This window comes from Dermacentor albipictus, chromosome 5, assembly GCF_038994185.2.
Source record: "Dermacentor albipictus isolate Rhodes 1998 colony chromosome 5, USDA_Dalb.pri_finalv2, whole genome shotgun sequence".
In the NCBI taxonomy this organism is placed as follows: domain Eukaryota; kingdom Metazoa; phylum Arthropoda; class Arachnida; order Ixodida; family Ixodidae; genus Dermacentor; species Dermacentor albipictus.
In genome coordinates this window covers 57,242,902-57,259,269 of record NC_091825.1, presented here as the reverse complement: position 1 = coordinate 57,259,269, position 16,368 = coordinate 57,242,902, and the positions used below count along the sequence as shown (strand labels likewise).

At 47.9% G+C, this 16,368-nt stretch overlaps 1 protein-coding gene across 1 annotated transcript in view; it reads right to left on the bottom strand.

The window, feature by feature from the left end:
* Positions 1-16,368, bottom strand: part of LOC135911175 (neprilysin-2-like) — a 336,673-nt gene that overhangs the window by 12,217 nt on the left and 308,088 nt on the right. Inside the window, exons 18-20 of the mRNA XM_070538401.1 lie at positions 15,695-15,804; positions 4,544-4,603; positions 2,389-2,496 (exon numbers count right to left, since the gene is read on the bottom strand). Of these exons, the coding sequence (XP_070394502.1) occupies positions 2,389-2,496; positions 4,544-4,603; positions 15,695-15,804 (278 nt within the window). The remainder of the gene's footprint in view (positions 1-2,388; positions 2,497-4,543; positions 4,604-15,694; positions 15,805-16,368) is intronic.

Genomic DNA, 16,368 nt, shown 5'->3' with positions numbered 1-16,368 from the left:
GCGCTGGTTGTGTACCACTTGGTCTGTCCCACATTGCAGTGGACGTGACAGCAACTGGGGACAGAGTCACTGGTTACGTGCCACTAGGTATGTGTCGCTCTTCACTGAATCTCTTTGGCACCAACCAGGCATGTCTAGCAACTACCTACGCATGTGCTGCGTTTTTATGACAAAAGGATCCGTTAGTATTTCTCCGGTGCTCGGCGAAATCAAACCGGTGCCACGCGCCGACTTTGAGGCAGCAGCGCTACATGGCGCAACTTGTGCATACGGGAGCGCGAGGGAAAAACCCGGTTGCGTGCACGTCTCTGCGATGGCAATGCGGCGTGTCGCTACATTGCATCAATGCTGGATAATCTCCATTAACTTCAACATTAATTGTGAGATAGGCTCTGTCAGATTCCTAGACAATACGAAGTCATCATCGTCATCATCAGCCTAGTTACGCCCACTGCAGGGCAAAGGCCTCTCTCATACTTCTCCAACTACCCCGGTCATGTACTAATTGTGGCCATGCTGTCCCTGCAAACGTCTTAATGTCATCCGCCCACCTAACTTTCTGCCGCACCCTGCTACGCTTCCCTTCCCTTGTAATCCAGTCCGTAACCCTTAATGACCATCGGTTATCTTCCCTCCTCATTACATGTCCGGGCCCATGCCCATTTCTTTTTCTTGATTTCAATTAAGATGTCATTTACCCGCGTTTGCTGCCTCACCCAATCTGCTCTTTTCTTATCCCTTAACGTTACACCGATCATTCTTCTTTCCATAGCTCGTTGCGTCGTCCTCAATTTCAGCAGAACCCTTTTCGTAAGCCTCCAGGTTTCTGCCCCATATGTGAGTACTGGTAACACACAGCTGTTATACACTTTCCTTATGAGGGATAGTGGCAACCTGCTGTTCATGATTTGAGAATGCCTGCCAAACGCACCCCAGCCCATTCTTATTCTTCTGGTTATTTCAGTCTCATGATCCGGATCCGTGGTCACTACCTGCCCTAAGTAGATGTATTCCCTTACCACTTCCAGTGCCTCGCTACCTATCGTAAACTGCTGTTCTCTTCCGAGACTGTTAAGCATTACTTTAGTTTTCTGCAGATTAATTTTCAGACCCACCCTTCTGCTTTGCCTCTCCAGGTCAGTGAGCATGCATTGCAATTGGTCTCCTGAGTTACTAAGCAAGGCAATATCATCAGCGAATCACAAGTTGCTAAGGTATTCTCCATCAACTTTTATCCCCCATTCTTCCCACTCCAGGTCTCTGAATACCTCCTGTAAACATGCGGTAAATAGCATTGGAGAGATCGTATCTCCCTGTCTGACGCCTTTCTTTATTGGGATTTTGTTGCTTTCTTTGTGGAGGACTACGGTGGCTGTCGAGCCGCTATAGATATCTTCCAGTATTTTTACATATGGCTCATCTGCACCCTGATTCCGTAATGCCTCCATGACTGCTTAGGTTTCGACTGAATCAAACGCTTTCTGGTAATCCATGAAAGCTATATATAAGGGTTGGTTATATTGTGCAGATTTTTCTAAAACCTGATTGATAGTGTGAATATGGTCTATTGTTGAGTAGCCTTTACGGAATCCTGCCTGGTCCTTTGGTTGACAGAAGTCTAAGGTGTTCCTGATTCTATTTGTGATTACCTTATTAAATACTTTGTAGGCAACGGACAGTAAGCTGATCGGTCTATAATTTTTCAAGTGTTTGGCGTCCCCTTTCTTAGGAATTAGGATTATGTCAGCGTTCTTCCAAGATTCCGGTACGCTCGAGGTTATGAGGTATTGCGTATACAGGGTGGCCAGTTTCTCTAGAACAATCTGACCACCATCCTTTAACAAATCTGCTTTTACCTGATCCTCCCCAGCTGCCTTCCCCCTTTGCATAGCTCCTAAGGCTTTCTTTACTTCTTCTGGCGTTACCTGCGGGATTTCGAATTCCTCTAGGCTATTCTCTCTTCCACGATCGTCGTGGAAAAGACACTAAGTAGTATATAGTAACACTAAATAGTATATCTGAAATGCAGAAAAATAGATACTGTAAACGATTGCGACGCAAGATTTACCCGGATAAATTAGAAGGTGCTGGACCTGCGACCTAGCTCGGCCACAGGTCCCATGTCCTCTCATTTTTCAAAGTGATGAAACGAGCTTACACACCGCGCATTCTAGAAAATGACCAAAACAACACCGCCTGTTTAACTCTAAAGCCTAACACTCCGTCACACAGAGATCTGAATTTTTTCAGAGCTTTCAGGCTACACGGCGCTTTTCTTCATTTCGAGCAAGAGCACGCGACGACTGATAAATCGCAGTGTGAATAAAATGACATCCAGTTCTAGGAAATATAGTGCCCTCAAAGAGCAAGGGTGCGCCATGGACTCACCAAGGCCCAGTTGTAGAAAAAGAGCTGCGTGGAGCTCAGGTCGCTGACCCAGTCTATACGGAACTCAGGACGTGGGAATGCCTTTTCGAGGACCATGCGCTTGTAGTACTATAAAGCCAAAGAAAAAGAAAAAAAGAACGAAAATAGAATTTTTCCAAAACACGGTGGTCACAAGGTGTTTTTGCTTCCAATCATTCGCGATCCGAACATTCACAGCACATGCAGCCCACAAAAGCACAGCTTTCAAGATCTGTTTTTGTTACATAGAGGCGTCTTTTACTTAGTCGCAAGGACGTGGATTAAGATACTGCCAATTAAGAAGGGTACGTCGCTTCGATACCGCCGCCTTGGCTCCTTGGCACTTTTCTTTCTTTCACCTTTCTTACATAGGAGTGCTGTGATCTGCTTAGACGGCTACGCATGGGTGAAAGAGCATTACCCAGTTCAGATTCTTCCCATACCAGCCAGTCTTAGTGATGACATCGGCCGAGTGCAGCTCGGAGGATCATGATTTGAACACAATTTAGGCTGATGATTACTTTGGGAAAAGGCGTAGATCTACACAAAGATAATGTATACTGACCAGATTCTACTCGTTCTCCACTATGCACCGTCTGTACACTACGCTGCGCATCTGCGGTTTTGAATGTTCGAAAACATTTGAACTCCACCATCTCTCGTGATAATTTCTGCAAATAATGTAAAAAATGTATAAAATTCGTATAAGCAGCCTCTGCGCCTTTTTCCTCCAACTTCTTGCCAAATAATAATAAATGACAATAGCTCGTTCGTAAGCAAATCCTTGCTCACTGCGGCGGCTAACCTGCAGACGCCTCAGGCATATTTGTTAGGCTGGACAGCCTTAAGAGAAAAAGTTCATGCGCAAAATCAAATACTGCACTAGTATTAAGTAGTCAGTCGCATAATCACAAGCTAAGAACAAATCACGAAGCAGTAATAAAACAATTCTACTGGCGAAGTTAACGCTATTCGCAACATAGGTGCGCACTAGTGTACTGAAAAATAAGACGTAGGAATTGGAACAACACGATTTACTACATCTAACAATTATGCTAAATTTCTAGCACACAATTACCTCGCCTAAGCAAGATAGGTAGTGTTTTGTATCGTTACTTCCCATTTGGTCAAACAAACAAAGAAATTAGGGCGCGCGCTTTTCTTGTAGCCAGCAATACACGGAAACCAACATGTTCTATTTGTCGCCTGCAAAGCATTTTCGCATTCAGCACTTTAATGGACTACATAATAACAATACCGTACATGACATCAAAGATAAAAGGTAATAGAGTACGCCAGAATTCATCCTTCGTGCTACCTTTATGACATTGTGCACCGCAAGCAACACAGCGTTCAATATGCTGTGCACTAGTAGATGAGTTCATCTTATACTAAAATTGTATGGCGTAAGTAGTCGCATTTTGATATTAACACAGTGGGTCCTTCGTGTGCCCTCATCTTCAATGAACAAGCACAGACTGACCTCATTGGGAAAAATTTTGACGAACTTCTTTCAAGTGCTCCGCGAGACGCTAACATCCCGGCGTAAGCCTATGTACTTCTCATTATCCACACGTTCAGCAGAAGGATAAAAACAATATGCGCAATTGTTTTTATGCAAGAAGAGAGGATGATGTGCCTCGATCCATCTGTGCGACCTGCGTAAGCGCAATCTGTTTGTTTTAGACATGTTTTAATAAATGCTATTATTACTTAGCCTGGCTACCAATAGAAATATGTTACATAGGGCACCTACATTATGCTCTACAGGCTGAAACAGTCATACAGTGGCGCACCCGCATGTATTTGGATAAATATTGAGTACTAGAACGACATTATTATAAATAATATACAAAAGCCAATCCATAAGCAACCGGGGGAGAACAACAGGCTCGGCACTTAAGTAGTCATAGAACTAAACAAAGTGTTGCAAAATTTGGGGTGTCCAATAGACCAAAGTATTTCCCCAATTGTCTATGTACTTTGACGTTACATAGCACAAAGCGGTCTGGCAAAACCTATAAGGTCAGTGCTGCGAGCAGCTTAACAAGACACTCCGCAACGCTCCTCGAACCATCTTCCGTTGCTTACGTACTCGAGATACCCGAGTGAACAGGAGCACTGCCCTTCCACTTACTCTGTATGCTGGCACCACAGATGCGAGGAGATGTAGGTCCATGAGTGATACCATCGTGTCCTGCCGGAGAAAAACGTGCACAAAATGTCCCTAAGCAAAGAAAGGGCCGGAGATGTTCACTGGGCCTTCGGTATTTCGCTCTCATAACGCCGAATGAAACAACAATAGCGACTTACTCCACGTCTTATTGGCCTTACAATGGACGATGACAACTGAGGTGGCGGCAGTGCAAGATTCTACTGATTGTCTCCATCGACCGACGCACGTTCCGCACAAATTTGGCACCGTGTTACGGACGACAATCGGCAACACTGCATCAAGTGTCGTTCGGTAAAGCGTCTGCCTTGCAAAAAGATGCAGCAGGAGCGGCTGTGTCATCAGAGCGCCCCGAACCGTTTGTGATCACTGCCAGCTGCCCTTCGGATCGGGAACATCAGCTTCAGCAATCTATATAAGCTAGGATCATCGCGGAATTATTCATTTTGCAGCGCAAGTGACGGCGGTGCAAAATCTCAGTTCTAAATATGAACCAACTAGCCCTCATCAGGATGTTGCTAAGTATAGTAGTTTTATCGGCCGTATAAACTTGTAAACATTCGTTTACTGACTAAATAAGCAATGACAATGTGTAAGCGTGGCTGAACGAGGACGTAGAAAGGAGCATACGCACCGAGACAGCGCTGTGTTGTATGTCTGCTTCGTTCTACATCCTCGCTCAGTCGCGCTTACACATTCTGTCATGGATTCAATCAAACTATCCCATCAGCGCTTTTTAAGTGTATTACCAAGCACGGTGTTACGCGCGCACAGGTATATATGAATACATCTCGCTTAATGAGCGCGGGAAATTGCTGTCGAAATTCTGAAGGGAGGAATCGCGGCAGCAGCACGCGAATTAACTTTCATGCATTTCTCGCTTCAACGCGAACGAAACGTCGAAAGCACGGCGCATACGAAGCCACCGGCCCTACGCGCGCTCTGCAAAGATCGCAGATCGCTTTAGAGATGAGGCCCGCACGGGCGCGCACTTTGGACGCTTCGGTGACCGTTTCGTGACACGCGAGCGCCGGCAACGTGTCCCGACGGCGTCTGTCAAAGGCGTCCACTATGGCGTCCGCGATTCGCGTGGCCAACGCCGTAGGAGACGCCGCGGTTGTCTCCACTCTATGAAACGGCCGGACAGGAGGACATCGAGGCACCCTAGCAGCCGCTGGAAAAGAACGCCCATCCACCTTCGCCTGACTCCACTGCCTCGCGCGCGTCAGCAGGGCACGAATCCAGGCCGTGTTCCTCGCTCGCGCACCTCCCACTCTTTCACTCGCACATACAGCATACGGCGCGCGGAAACGGTTTTATCGAAACCTGATGGCGACACCGACGGCAGAAATGCACCTGGAGTGTTGATATATTGCTATCACAATAATAACTACACCTGTCAATGTACCATCAAAGGGACTTTTAGAATATAGGCCCCAAAACGTTTGGGGCATCAAAAATAGCGTCGGAGACACTACGTACGCGCAAGAAGAAAGCTCCACATAGGCTTTGCATCGAGCACGCTAATCCACTGATTTAGCAGGAGCCCCAAAAACAGCCACAAAAGATTTGCGTCAACAAACATGGCGGCACCCATCGAGGCGACAGCTGTAACGTAGCACCAAACTGGGCTCGAGTCGTGGTAACGTGGCAAATTCGCAAGCTAGGAGAACTGACTACGGTTATCATGTTTACAGCGAAGCTGTATTGTATACCTCTACCTTCCAAGGAAATTTCCGTGTCGTAAGCAAAAACTCCCCATAAATGTGCCGATCCCGGAGACTGTGCAATGCCGGGCCGGCCCACGGTGGAGGTGAAGCAGGCGTCAAGCACTACCCATGCGTGGGCCAATCCAGAACAAAGTGCAATGCCGCATCCACCCCCGGCGGAGGTGAAGCAGGCGTCAAGCACCCCCCATGCGTGGGCCAATCCAGAAGAATGTGCAATGATGGCTCGACCCGCGGCAGAGGTGAAGCAGGCGTCCAGCACTCCCCATACGTACGCCAATCCAGAAGAACGTGCAATGCTGGCTCGACCCGCGGTGCAGGTGAAGCAGGCGTCAAACACTCCCCATGCGTGGGCCAAACCACGAGAAAGTGCAATGCCGCATCGACCCGCGGCGGAGGTGAAGCAGGCGTTCAGCACTCCCCATACGTGCGCCAATCCAGAAGAACGTGCAATGACGGCTCGACCCCCAGTGGAGGTGAAGCAGGCGTCAAGCACTCCCTATACGTGCGCCAATCCTGAAGAACGTGCAAAGCCGGCTCGAACTGCAGCGGAGGTGAAGCAGGCGTCAAGCACTCCCCATGCGTGGGCCAATGCAAAAGAATGTGCAATTAGGGCTCGACCCACGGCGGAGGTGAAGCAGGCGTCAAGCACTCCCTATACGTGCGCAAAATCCTGAAGAACGTGCAATGCCGGATCGACCCGCGACGGAGGTGAAGCAGGCATCAAGCACTCCCCATACGTACGCCAATCCAGAAGAACGTACAATGCCGGTTCGACCCGCGGTGGTGATGAAGATGCCGTTAAGCAGTCCCCATGCGTGGGCCGATCCAGAAGAATGTGCAATGCCGGCTCGACCGGCGGCGAGGTGAAGATGCGTCAAGCACTCCACATGCGTGGGCCATACCTGAAGATAGTGCAATGCCGGTTCGACCCGTGGCAGAGGTGATGCAGCCGTCAGGCACTCCCAATACGTGGGCCAATCCCGAAGAAAGTGCAATGTCGGCTCGACCCACGGCGGAGGTGAAGCAGGCGTCAAGCACTCCCCATACTTGCGCCAGTCCAGAAGAACGGGCAAGGCTAGCTCGACCCGTGGTGGAGGTGAAGCAGGCGTCAAGCACTCCACATGCGTGGGCCGATCCCGAAGATAGTGCAATGCCGGCTCGACCCGCGGCGGAGATGAAGCAGGCGTCAAGCACTCCACATACGTGGGCCGAAATTGAAGATAGTGCAATGCCGGTTCAACCCGCGGCGGAGGGGAAGGAGGCGTCAAGCACTCCCCATTCGTGCGCCAATCCCGAAGAAAGTGCAATGCCGGCTCGACTCGCGGCGGAGGTGAAGCAATCGTTAAGCACTCCCCCATACATCGGCCGATACCGAAGTTGGTGCAATGCCGGGCCGACCCGCGGCGGAGGTGCAGTTCGCCATTACAATGCCCACATACACAGCTTCTCTGGTAATCGTTCTTCAGAGAGTGGAAGGACACTGATACTTTTTATCAACTAGCGTGTGGTATGGAAATTGATTGCTGAGACACTGCTTATTCCGAATTAGATTGTCAATTTCATGGCTCATAAACTTAACACGCCTCAGCTTGGCTGGTGAAGGCATGTAAAGTTGGTTACTCAAACCTAAGTGAAACTTATTGCTTGCTGCTAATAAAACACCCTCTTAAAAAGAGAAAATCCGACATCAACCCGTTCGTAGCAAATGCTACAAAGGAAATCCGTACGGTTTCCTCGAAAGAAAAGCCTCGTAGTTGAAAAAATTCGTCCTAAGACGGGACTCGAATCCGGGAGCACCGCCTTTCTGGGGCAGCCACTCCATCACATCAGCTAACGAGGCGGCTAGCAGATCGCAGGGCGAAGTCGAATTTGTCGAAGCAAAGGCAAAAGTTTGATGTAATAGTTCTGCGGAAACCTGCAAGGTGGAGAGAAGTAATGAATAAAGGGAAAATCAGACATCTACCGGCTCGTAGCAAATGCCACAAAGGAAACCCATATGGTTTCCTCGAAAGAAAAGCTTTACAGTTTAAAAATTCGTCCTGGTCCAAGACTCGAACTCGGGACCACCGTTTTCCGGGGCAGCCGCTCTACCGTCTGAGCTAACTAGGGGGCGAGCAGATGGCAGGGCGAAGTCGAATTTGTCGACTGGAAGTGAAGCCAAGAGTTTGACGTAATAGTTCAGCAGAAACCCGCAAGGTGGAGACCACCCTACCATCTGCTAGCTGGTGCTAGCTAACCATATCTGGTTAGCTGATATGGTAGAGCGGCTGCCCCGAAAAGGCGGTGGTCCCGTGTTCGACTCCCGGACCAGGACAAATTTTTCTTCAACTAGGAGGCTTTTCTTTCGAGGAACCCGTATGGGTTTTGTTTGTAGCATTGGCTACGAACGGGTGGATGTCCGATTCTCCCTTTATTAATTACTTCTCTCCCCCTTGCGGGATTCCGCAGGACTATACGTCAGAATAACCTCTAAATTGTAATTAAACGCGAATACACGAAAGTCTATGTTACTGTATTTATGATAAAATGGTAAATCTTATTTATTATTTTTATAGCTTTTCTTTGACGTGGTAGTGGCGCTGTCAGCGCAAGACGCTAACCACAAACGCAAAGCCGTGTCCTAATACTCTTCAGTAACTCCTGCGTGCCCCAACGCTAACCATCGCAAAGCTCTTCGGGGCCCCAAGCCTTTGAGGCCCCTGTTCTAAAACTATTCACTCACGCTGCATCACATATTACAAGGCGGTGAGAGACGGTGCAACAAGACGCTTGAGATACGGCTGTGCTTGAAGGTGCCTACCTATGCACTCAAGCGCCTGGTCGTGCCTATGAAAGCTACCTACGTGAGCCGTTATCCTGAAATAATTGCGGTGCTGCCGTCCAAGCATTGCTGGACGCGTATATTCTTTAGGCTCGACCATTAATCAGATACATTTAGTACTGCGCCATGACGATATGTATGGCTATGGTGTTGGGCTGCTGAGCACGAGGTCGCGGGATCGAATCCCGGCCACGGCGGCCGCATTTCGATGGGGGCGAAATGCGAAAACACCCGTGTACTTAGATTTAGGTGCACGTTAAAGAACCCCAGGTAGTCAAAATTTCCGGAGTCCCCCACTACGGCGTGCCTCATAATCAGAAAGTGGTTTTGGCACGTAAAACCCCAAATATTATATTATTATGACGATATGTACGCAGCACGCGAGCGCTTTGCGGAACGTAGACGCGCGTGTCGAGTTCGGGGCTTTTAGTACAAAGGAAATGCCTACGTACGTAAGCGAGCATTTACTTTCTGAGGCTGGCACGGACATTTGCGACGAACTGCGCCAACAGGTAGTCAAGCCTTCAGCGCAAACAGCGCACGCTGAACACTTTGTCAAAAACAAAGCTCATATATTTTTTTTTTTGCTATGGATTCCCACCGTGCTGGATCTTGGAGTGGGTTCTGCGCGTTCACTTCACGCAGTAAACCCAAATCGCAGGCCATTAAAAAGTACAGCATTCCGCTGGCCGCCTTTGATGCCGCCATTTTGCGAAACCAAACGAGAACCACAAGAGCAGCACGAAAGGCTTCCCACGTACACGCGCAAGAACAAGATGCATGCGTACACGGCGGCCGCGTATCCATCACGTACCGTTCGCGTTGCGTTCCGCACAGCCGCAGATTGCAGAACGTAGCGATCTCACGTATGCAACGCCGTTGCGTACACGTACGCAGTAATAAACACTGTCTCGCAGCTAGTGTAACGTGTCTTCAGGGTGCTGCTGCTGAGACAAAGTGAACACAGTTAAGATCGGTGTGCTGCAATTAATCGAATTGCCACTTAAGCTGGATTTCCGCATATTGTATTGCAATGTTGTCGCACACTTTACCCGACATTATCCGATTACCCGAGTAACATTAGGTAGCTTTAGTACTGCGCCATGACGATACGTACGCAGCACGTAAGCACTTTGAAACGTAGCAGTGCGTGTCCCGGCAGGGCTTTTAGGACGAAAACCTTTTTTCTAGGCTCATGGTGAAGTTTGTGTCAGCAGACCTGAGCGCCGGAGTATCCGCTGAAGCGTCATCATGCCTTATGAAGACAGATTAAAGACGGAATAAAAAAAAGAAAATGATTGATAGTGACAGTTTGTGAACGATAACGTTGTAATAGAGGTTGGTAGGAGTTAATCCAGATTAGTAATGACTACTAATGTCTCCGAACTGACCAATATGCCTAAAGACGGCTTGTAATGACCACAATTGTGATCACTAATGACTTATAATGACTTATTTTTTATTGAGTTACGTCACAGGCTCCTGAAGGAGCTTTGCGTGAAGGGAGGATGCAGGAAATTAGAAAGGCGTACAAACAAATTCTACATTGTTAGCGAGTAAACATGAAATAACAAATATCTAACAATATAAATACCACGATAAATTAAACAAAACGACTGTGTGAAGTAGCAAAAAAGGAGTACAAAGAAATTATACAAATGGCAGCTAGTGAAGATGAAAGAACGTCTCTAACAATGTTAACGCAATACAATACAAACAAACAAAAGCTAACAACTTCGCTAAAGGTATTTACTTATTAGGTGTGCAGTAAGGTTTAGTTGTGATGAATTATGGAAACAATATGCCTAAGCGTGCTTTGAAGGATACAACGTCAATAATGTCAATTCCTACGATACGACCAACATCTCTAACGACGGCTTGTAATGACCGCAATTGATCACAAATTAGTGAAAATGCTTCGCAGTGAGCAGTATTGAGTAAAGGAAAGAAGAGAAAGGGAAGAGGCAAAGATAAAGACACGAATGATATGAGGAGGAAGAGTAGGCTTTCGCCGTTCGCCTGCTAAGAGAGATCTTAAAGACCCTGGAATTTTAGTTCACGGAAACACCTACGTATGTAAGCGGGCGAGCGTCGTTAGACGCCGGGTGCGTCTGAGCGCGTTGGCTGCGTACGGCAGCGTGTCGAACCATCGTTCGAGCTATAGACGCCGTTGTTCTCGCCAAGATGACGTAATGTGTGCGTGCCAACAGCGCACACTGAACACTTTCTGTGAAACCAAATTCATATTTTTTTGCGAAGGATTCCCAACGTGCAGGATCCTGGAATGGGTTCTGCGCGTTAACATCACGCTGTAAAGCCAAATCTTAGGCCATGGAAAAGGACAGCCTTCCGCTGGTCGCCTTCGACGCCGCCATGTTGCGAAACACCTTTGTCTCGCGCACTCCCGAACAAACGAGAACCACGAGGGCAGCCCGCGAGGCTCCCCACGTACGCGCGCAAGAATCAGATGCGTGCGCACGCGGCGGCCGCATTCGCATCACGTACCGTTCGTGTTACGTTCTGCACATGCGCACTTTGCAGAATGTTCTTACGTATGGAACGTATGCAGTACTAAAACGTTCTATTATCACCTCGGCTCTTGATGAGCTCTGTCCACGTGGCTACACCAATTTCGATGGTCGAAGCCACAAAAACAATAACATGAAATGTTTCTATATCAAAAAGACACAGTATCGTCCGAAAGGCGCCGCACCGATCGCCATAGCAAATTAGTAGATAGCTATACGAAGTAAGGATAGTTGTTTTATAGGCCGCATAAACTTGTGAACATTCGCTTACATACTAAATATTTATATAATATATAAGCGCGACTGAAGGAAGGCGTAAAAAGTGGCCAGGCTTAGCTTGGTTAAGCCAAGAATGCGTTGCATATTGCGCGCCCACGCAATTGCGGCCGCACGCGACCGCGCCAGTTGGGGCCCAGCTATTCCTCCGTGACGTGGATGGATGGATGGATGTTATCAGCGTCCCCTTTGGAACGGGGCGGTGGGTTGCGCCACCAAGCTCTTGCTACTATACTGCCTAATATTCTTCCTAGGTTAAACAATGAAAAAAAAAACACTATGAACTACCACACCCAAATTTTCTGATCCCCTATTGCGAACTGTGCTTTTGTACGTCTCCGTGTTTTGTCGTTTCCCTACTTTTCTTCCACCAATCCTCCAGTCACCTCCTACTAATGTCTATTGCGGACATGTTTGCTTTACCACTGCTCCCTCTGAACCCAAGGGCTTCAAGGAGGCCAGTGGTGCCTAAATCGAGCGCTGGGTAGACGTATTCACACTCTAATAAAACATGCTCTGTGGTTTCCCTAGCTTTACCGCAGCAAGCACACGCTTCTTCTTCCTTCTTATATCTCGCTCTATAGGTGCGTGTTCTAAGGCATCCTGATCTCGCTTCGAAAAGTAATGAGCTTCCCTTTGAGTCATCATAAATGGTTTCTTTCCTGATTTCGTTTTTTCCTCTAAGTAGTTACTCATGGCAGGTTTCTTTTCCATTGCCGCCGCCCATGAGATTAATTCAGCTTTTCTGACTTTCCGCTTGACCTTTGTTGTTATGTTGTCCACCCTACAGGCCGCATACTTGCTGGTAAGCTTCCTAGTTCTTTTCCTCCACTGTGAATCAATGTTTTTCCTGTACAGATACCTGAACACTCTCCCAGACCATTTACTTTCTTCCATATTCCTCAGCCGTTGGTCATACTCAATTTTACTGCAAGCTTCCCTCACTTCAAAACTAGTCCAGCCCATATAACCCTGCACAGCTTCATTTGTAGTCTTCCCGTGAGCGCCCAATGCGAGGCGGCCCACTGACCTTTGGTTCCCGTCGAGTCCTGATTGTACCCCTGATTTATAGCAAACAACCGCATTTCCAAAAGTAAGTCCTGGAACCATTACACCTTTCCACATACCTCGGAGGACCTCGTACCTATTGTATCCCCATAGCGCTCTGTGCCTCATTATAGCTGCATTTCTCTTCCTCTTCACTGTTATGGTTTTTTCCTGTGTTTCCATATATCCATTGCCTTCGTTTATCCATATACCAAGGTATTTATATTCTGTTACCCGAGGTATTTCTTGGCCCTGTATCTCCACTGTCTGTGTGCACTGTTTTCATTGAATACCATAACACGTGATTTTCTAACACTAAACTTCAAGGCTAAATCGTTGCCTTCCTGTCCACAGATATTAGCCAGACGTTGCAAATCACTTTGCTTGTTAGCTAGCAACACAATGTCGTCGGCATAAAATAAACCTGGGAGTTGCTGCTCTATTACTGTACCCACCTGTTTGTATCAGAGATTAAACCCGATATTACTTCCTTCTAGCGCCCTCTCCATCCTCACCATGTACATCATAAACAACAGCGGGGATAAAGGGCACCCCTCCCTCAGTCCCTTGTTGATATGAACTTTCTCCTCGCTCCTCATCCCTTCCCATTCAACGCAAACAGTATTTTCTAGGTAAATTTCTCTCAAAAGCTGTATACGATCGTTACCTAAGCCTTCCCGTTCCAGGATATCCCACAATATGTTGCGGTCCACGTTGTCGTAGGCTCCTGTATAGTCTAAAAAGGCCACATACAACGGTCTGATTTCTGCTTTTGATATTTCAATACACTGAGTAAGAACAAACAAGTTGTCATCCAAACACCTACCTATTATGAAACCATTCTGAAGCTCTCCCAAAATGCCATTATTCTCTGTCCATGCTTGAAGCTTTAATTTGATTGCCTGCATTGCTAGCCTGTATATTACCGATGTAATGGTCAACGGTCTATACGAGTGAACTCTGTCTTTCTCCCCCTTTCCTTTATAAATCAAATTCATTCTGCTTTGTCGCCAGCTGTCTGGTATTCGTCTATCTTTTAAAGTTCTTTCCACTGCTTTCACCAGAGCTTCCTTACTTTTTGGTCCTAGTTCATTTATCAGCCTAATGGGAACCTCGTCTAGCCCTGTGGCTGTACGCTTAGGAATTTTCCCTTCCGCTTTCTTCCAGTTTAAATTTGTTAGCACCAGCTGCTTTTCCCCTTGGGTCTCTTTCATGCTCTTTTTTTTAACAAGTATAACCTCGTCATTGCCTTGGAAAGATTCGGCTGTTGCTTTTCGGATGTAATTTATTGCCGCTTCTCCTTCGAGTCTGTTTTCATCTTCGTCTAGGATATGTTGTTGTATTGTTGTTGACTTCCTGCCTAATAATTTTATGTGGTTCCAAAATATTCTAGGTGCGGCCTTCTGTTTCTCACGTATTTCTGTCGTCACGCGCCGGCGCAGCGCCCCTAGCGGGAGTCAGGTGGTGGCTGCGGCCGCGCGCGAGCGCGCGAGTTGGGGCTCAGCTTTTCCTCCGGCTGTCGTGACGTCACGTCACGTGGTTAAATGGTGTCTGCCGGTCCACGCCCAAGGGCTGAACTGAGTGATTGCAATATGCAACGCATAAAAGAAACACACACACAGAGACATCGCTCTATCTGTTCACCGACTAGCGCGACAACGTGTTTTAAGTAAACTAACAAGCACGGTGTCAGCCGCGCAACAGGTAAAAATGAACGCATCTCGCTCGATTCGACCGGAAAATCACTGGCAAAATGCTTAAGTGAGGAATCGCGGCAGCAGCAGTGATCGAATGGACCTTTGTGTATTTTTCGGTTCAATGCGAAGGAAATGTCGAAAGCACAGCGAATACGAAGCAACCGGCACCATGCAAACTCTGCAAACATCGCCGATCGCTTAGAAGATGACGCCCGCGCGCGCACGCACTTTGGCCCCGTCACAGATTATTTTCAAGATACCGCCTCCGCATGGCCGCGCCATAAGTAGCAGCGGTTGGAGAGGAACGCCTTTCCCTCTCCCTTGCCTTAGCCCCGTTCCTCGCGCGCGACACAAGAGGGCGTGCTTCTTGCTCACCCACTACCTAAACCCCTTAAACTTCGTAAAGTAGCGATAATCTCCTCCTCCTCCTTCACTCTTCCTTGTTTCTCCTCTCTTTCACACTCCCATCTCGACCGTGGCGCCGCCTACGCTGCTCGAACGTAGCAACGGCGCCAACATGCGCTCCTCACCACTCCGTAGAGCTTCTCGGGCGAAAATGGCACTGATGCACGGCGCGAGGGCCCACGTGATGCTATTAGGCTAATAGCGACGCGGCGTTGGCCTCGGCCTCAGCGCGCGAGGAGGAGGCGGCATTCTTCAAAGCTTGGAAGTACTTTACGAATTTTAAGGGGTTTTACGTCTACTGCCGTTCTCGTTCGCGCAGGCGAGATTGAGCCGCGTCCGCCGGCTCACCCTCGCACGCTTTCACTTGCACATACAGGGTACGGCGCAAGCCGAAGCTGTTATCGCCCTTAGACGTTATACGAAACTTCACGGCGACGGCGAAAGCGGCGGCAGAAAGGCGCCTTGACTGTGTGTATAATCGCTATCGCAATATTTAAAGCACGCGTGATTACCGCACACTCTCGCCCCAGTGTTCAAGCTCCTGCCCTCGTAGGCAAGCCAGCCAACAAAACTAACGGCAAGTAGTGACGATATACGTGGTGCTCACTCACGTTTTTCTGTCGGTCTGCCATCATGCAGGTGGCGTACCTCTCCATCTTCCTCGACCACGAGTAGCCGACCCAGTTCTCAGGCATCAATATGCCGTCAGTGACCATGGCTCCTGCAAATGCATTCAAATGTGCCACTTACACAGGAAACCACCCCCCTTTCTCTAGCCTTGAGTCTCCTACTGATACCTACCTTTTTTCTTTCTTTTTTTTTCTGGGAGCTGAACTTTTTTTCCACAAGGTTTTACTGAGCTTACGATAATTTTTTTTTCGAGAGCATTTAGCGCCGACCTATACTACGGAAAAATGCTGAATCCGGTCAACATCGGCCTACCTGTTTCAAAGATGACCATTGCGCACTTAGGAGACAACTAGCTGTATAGCATGATGTGGTTATAAACTTTTTCACGTTGGGCTCAGTGACTACACCGCACGCGTCTTATTTTGAAAACTGGCATCGAAGCAGTGATGCAACCATATTTATTTGAGCAATATTGATAAATTGATGTGAACTATTAGTTTCCAAATTCATAAACATTCAAGTTCACATCTGTCAGCCCTCTACTTATCCACAGTGCTGGCAAATGTCAATATGATTTTCGCGCGTTTGTTAGCCTTTTACATCTCAACTTCTACATCTCAAATTGAAACACTAAGCGACTTTGCCCCTGGAGGTC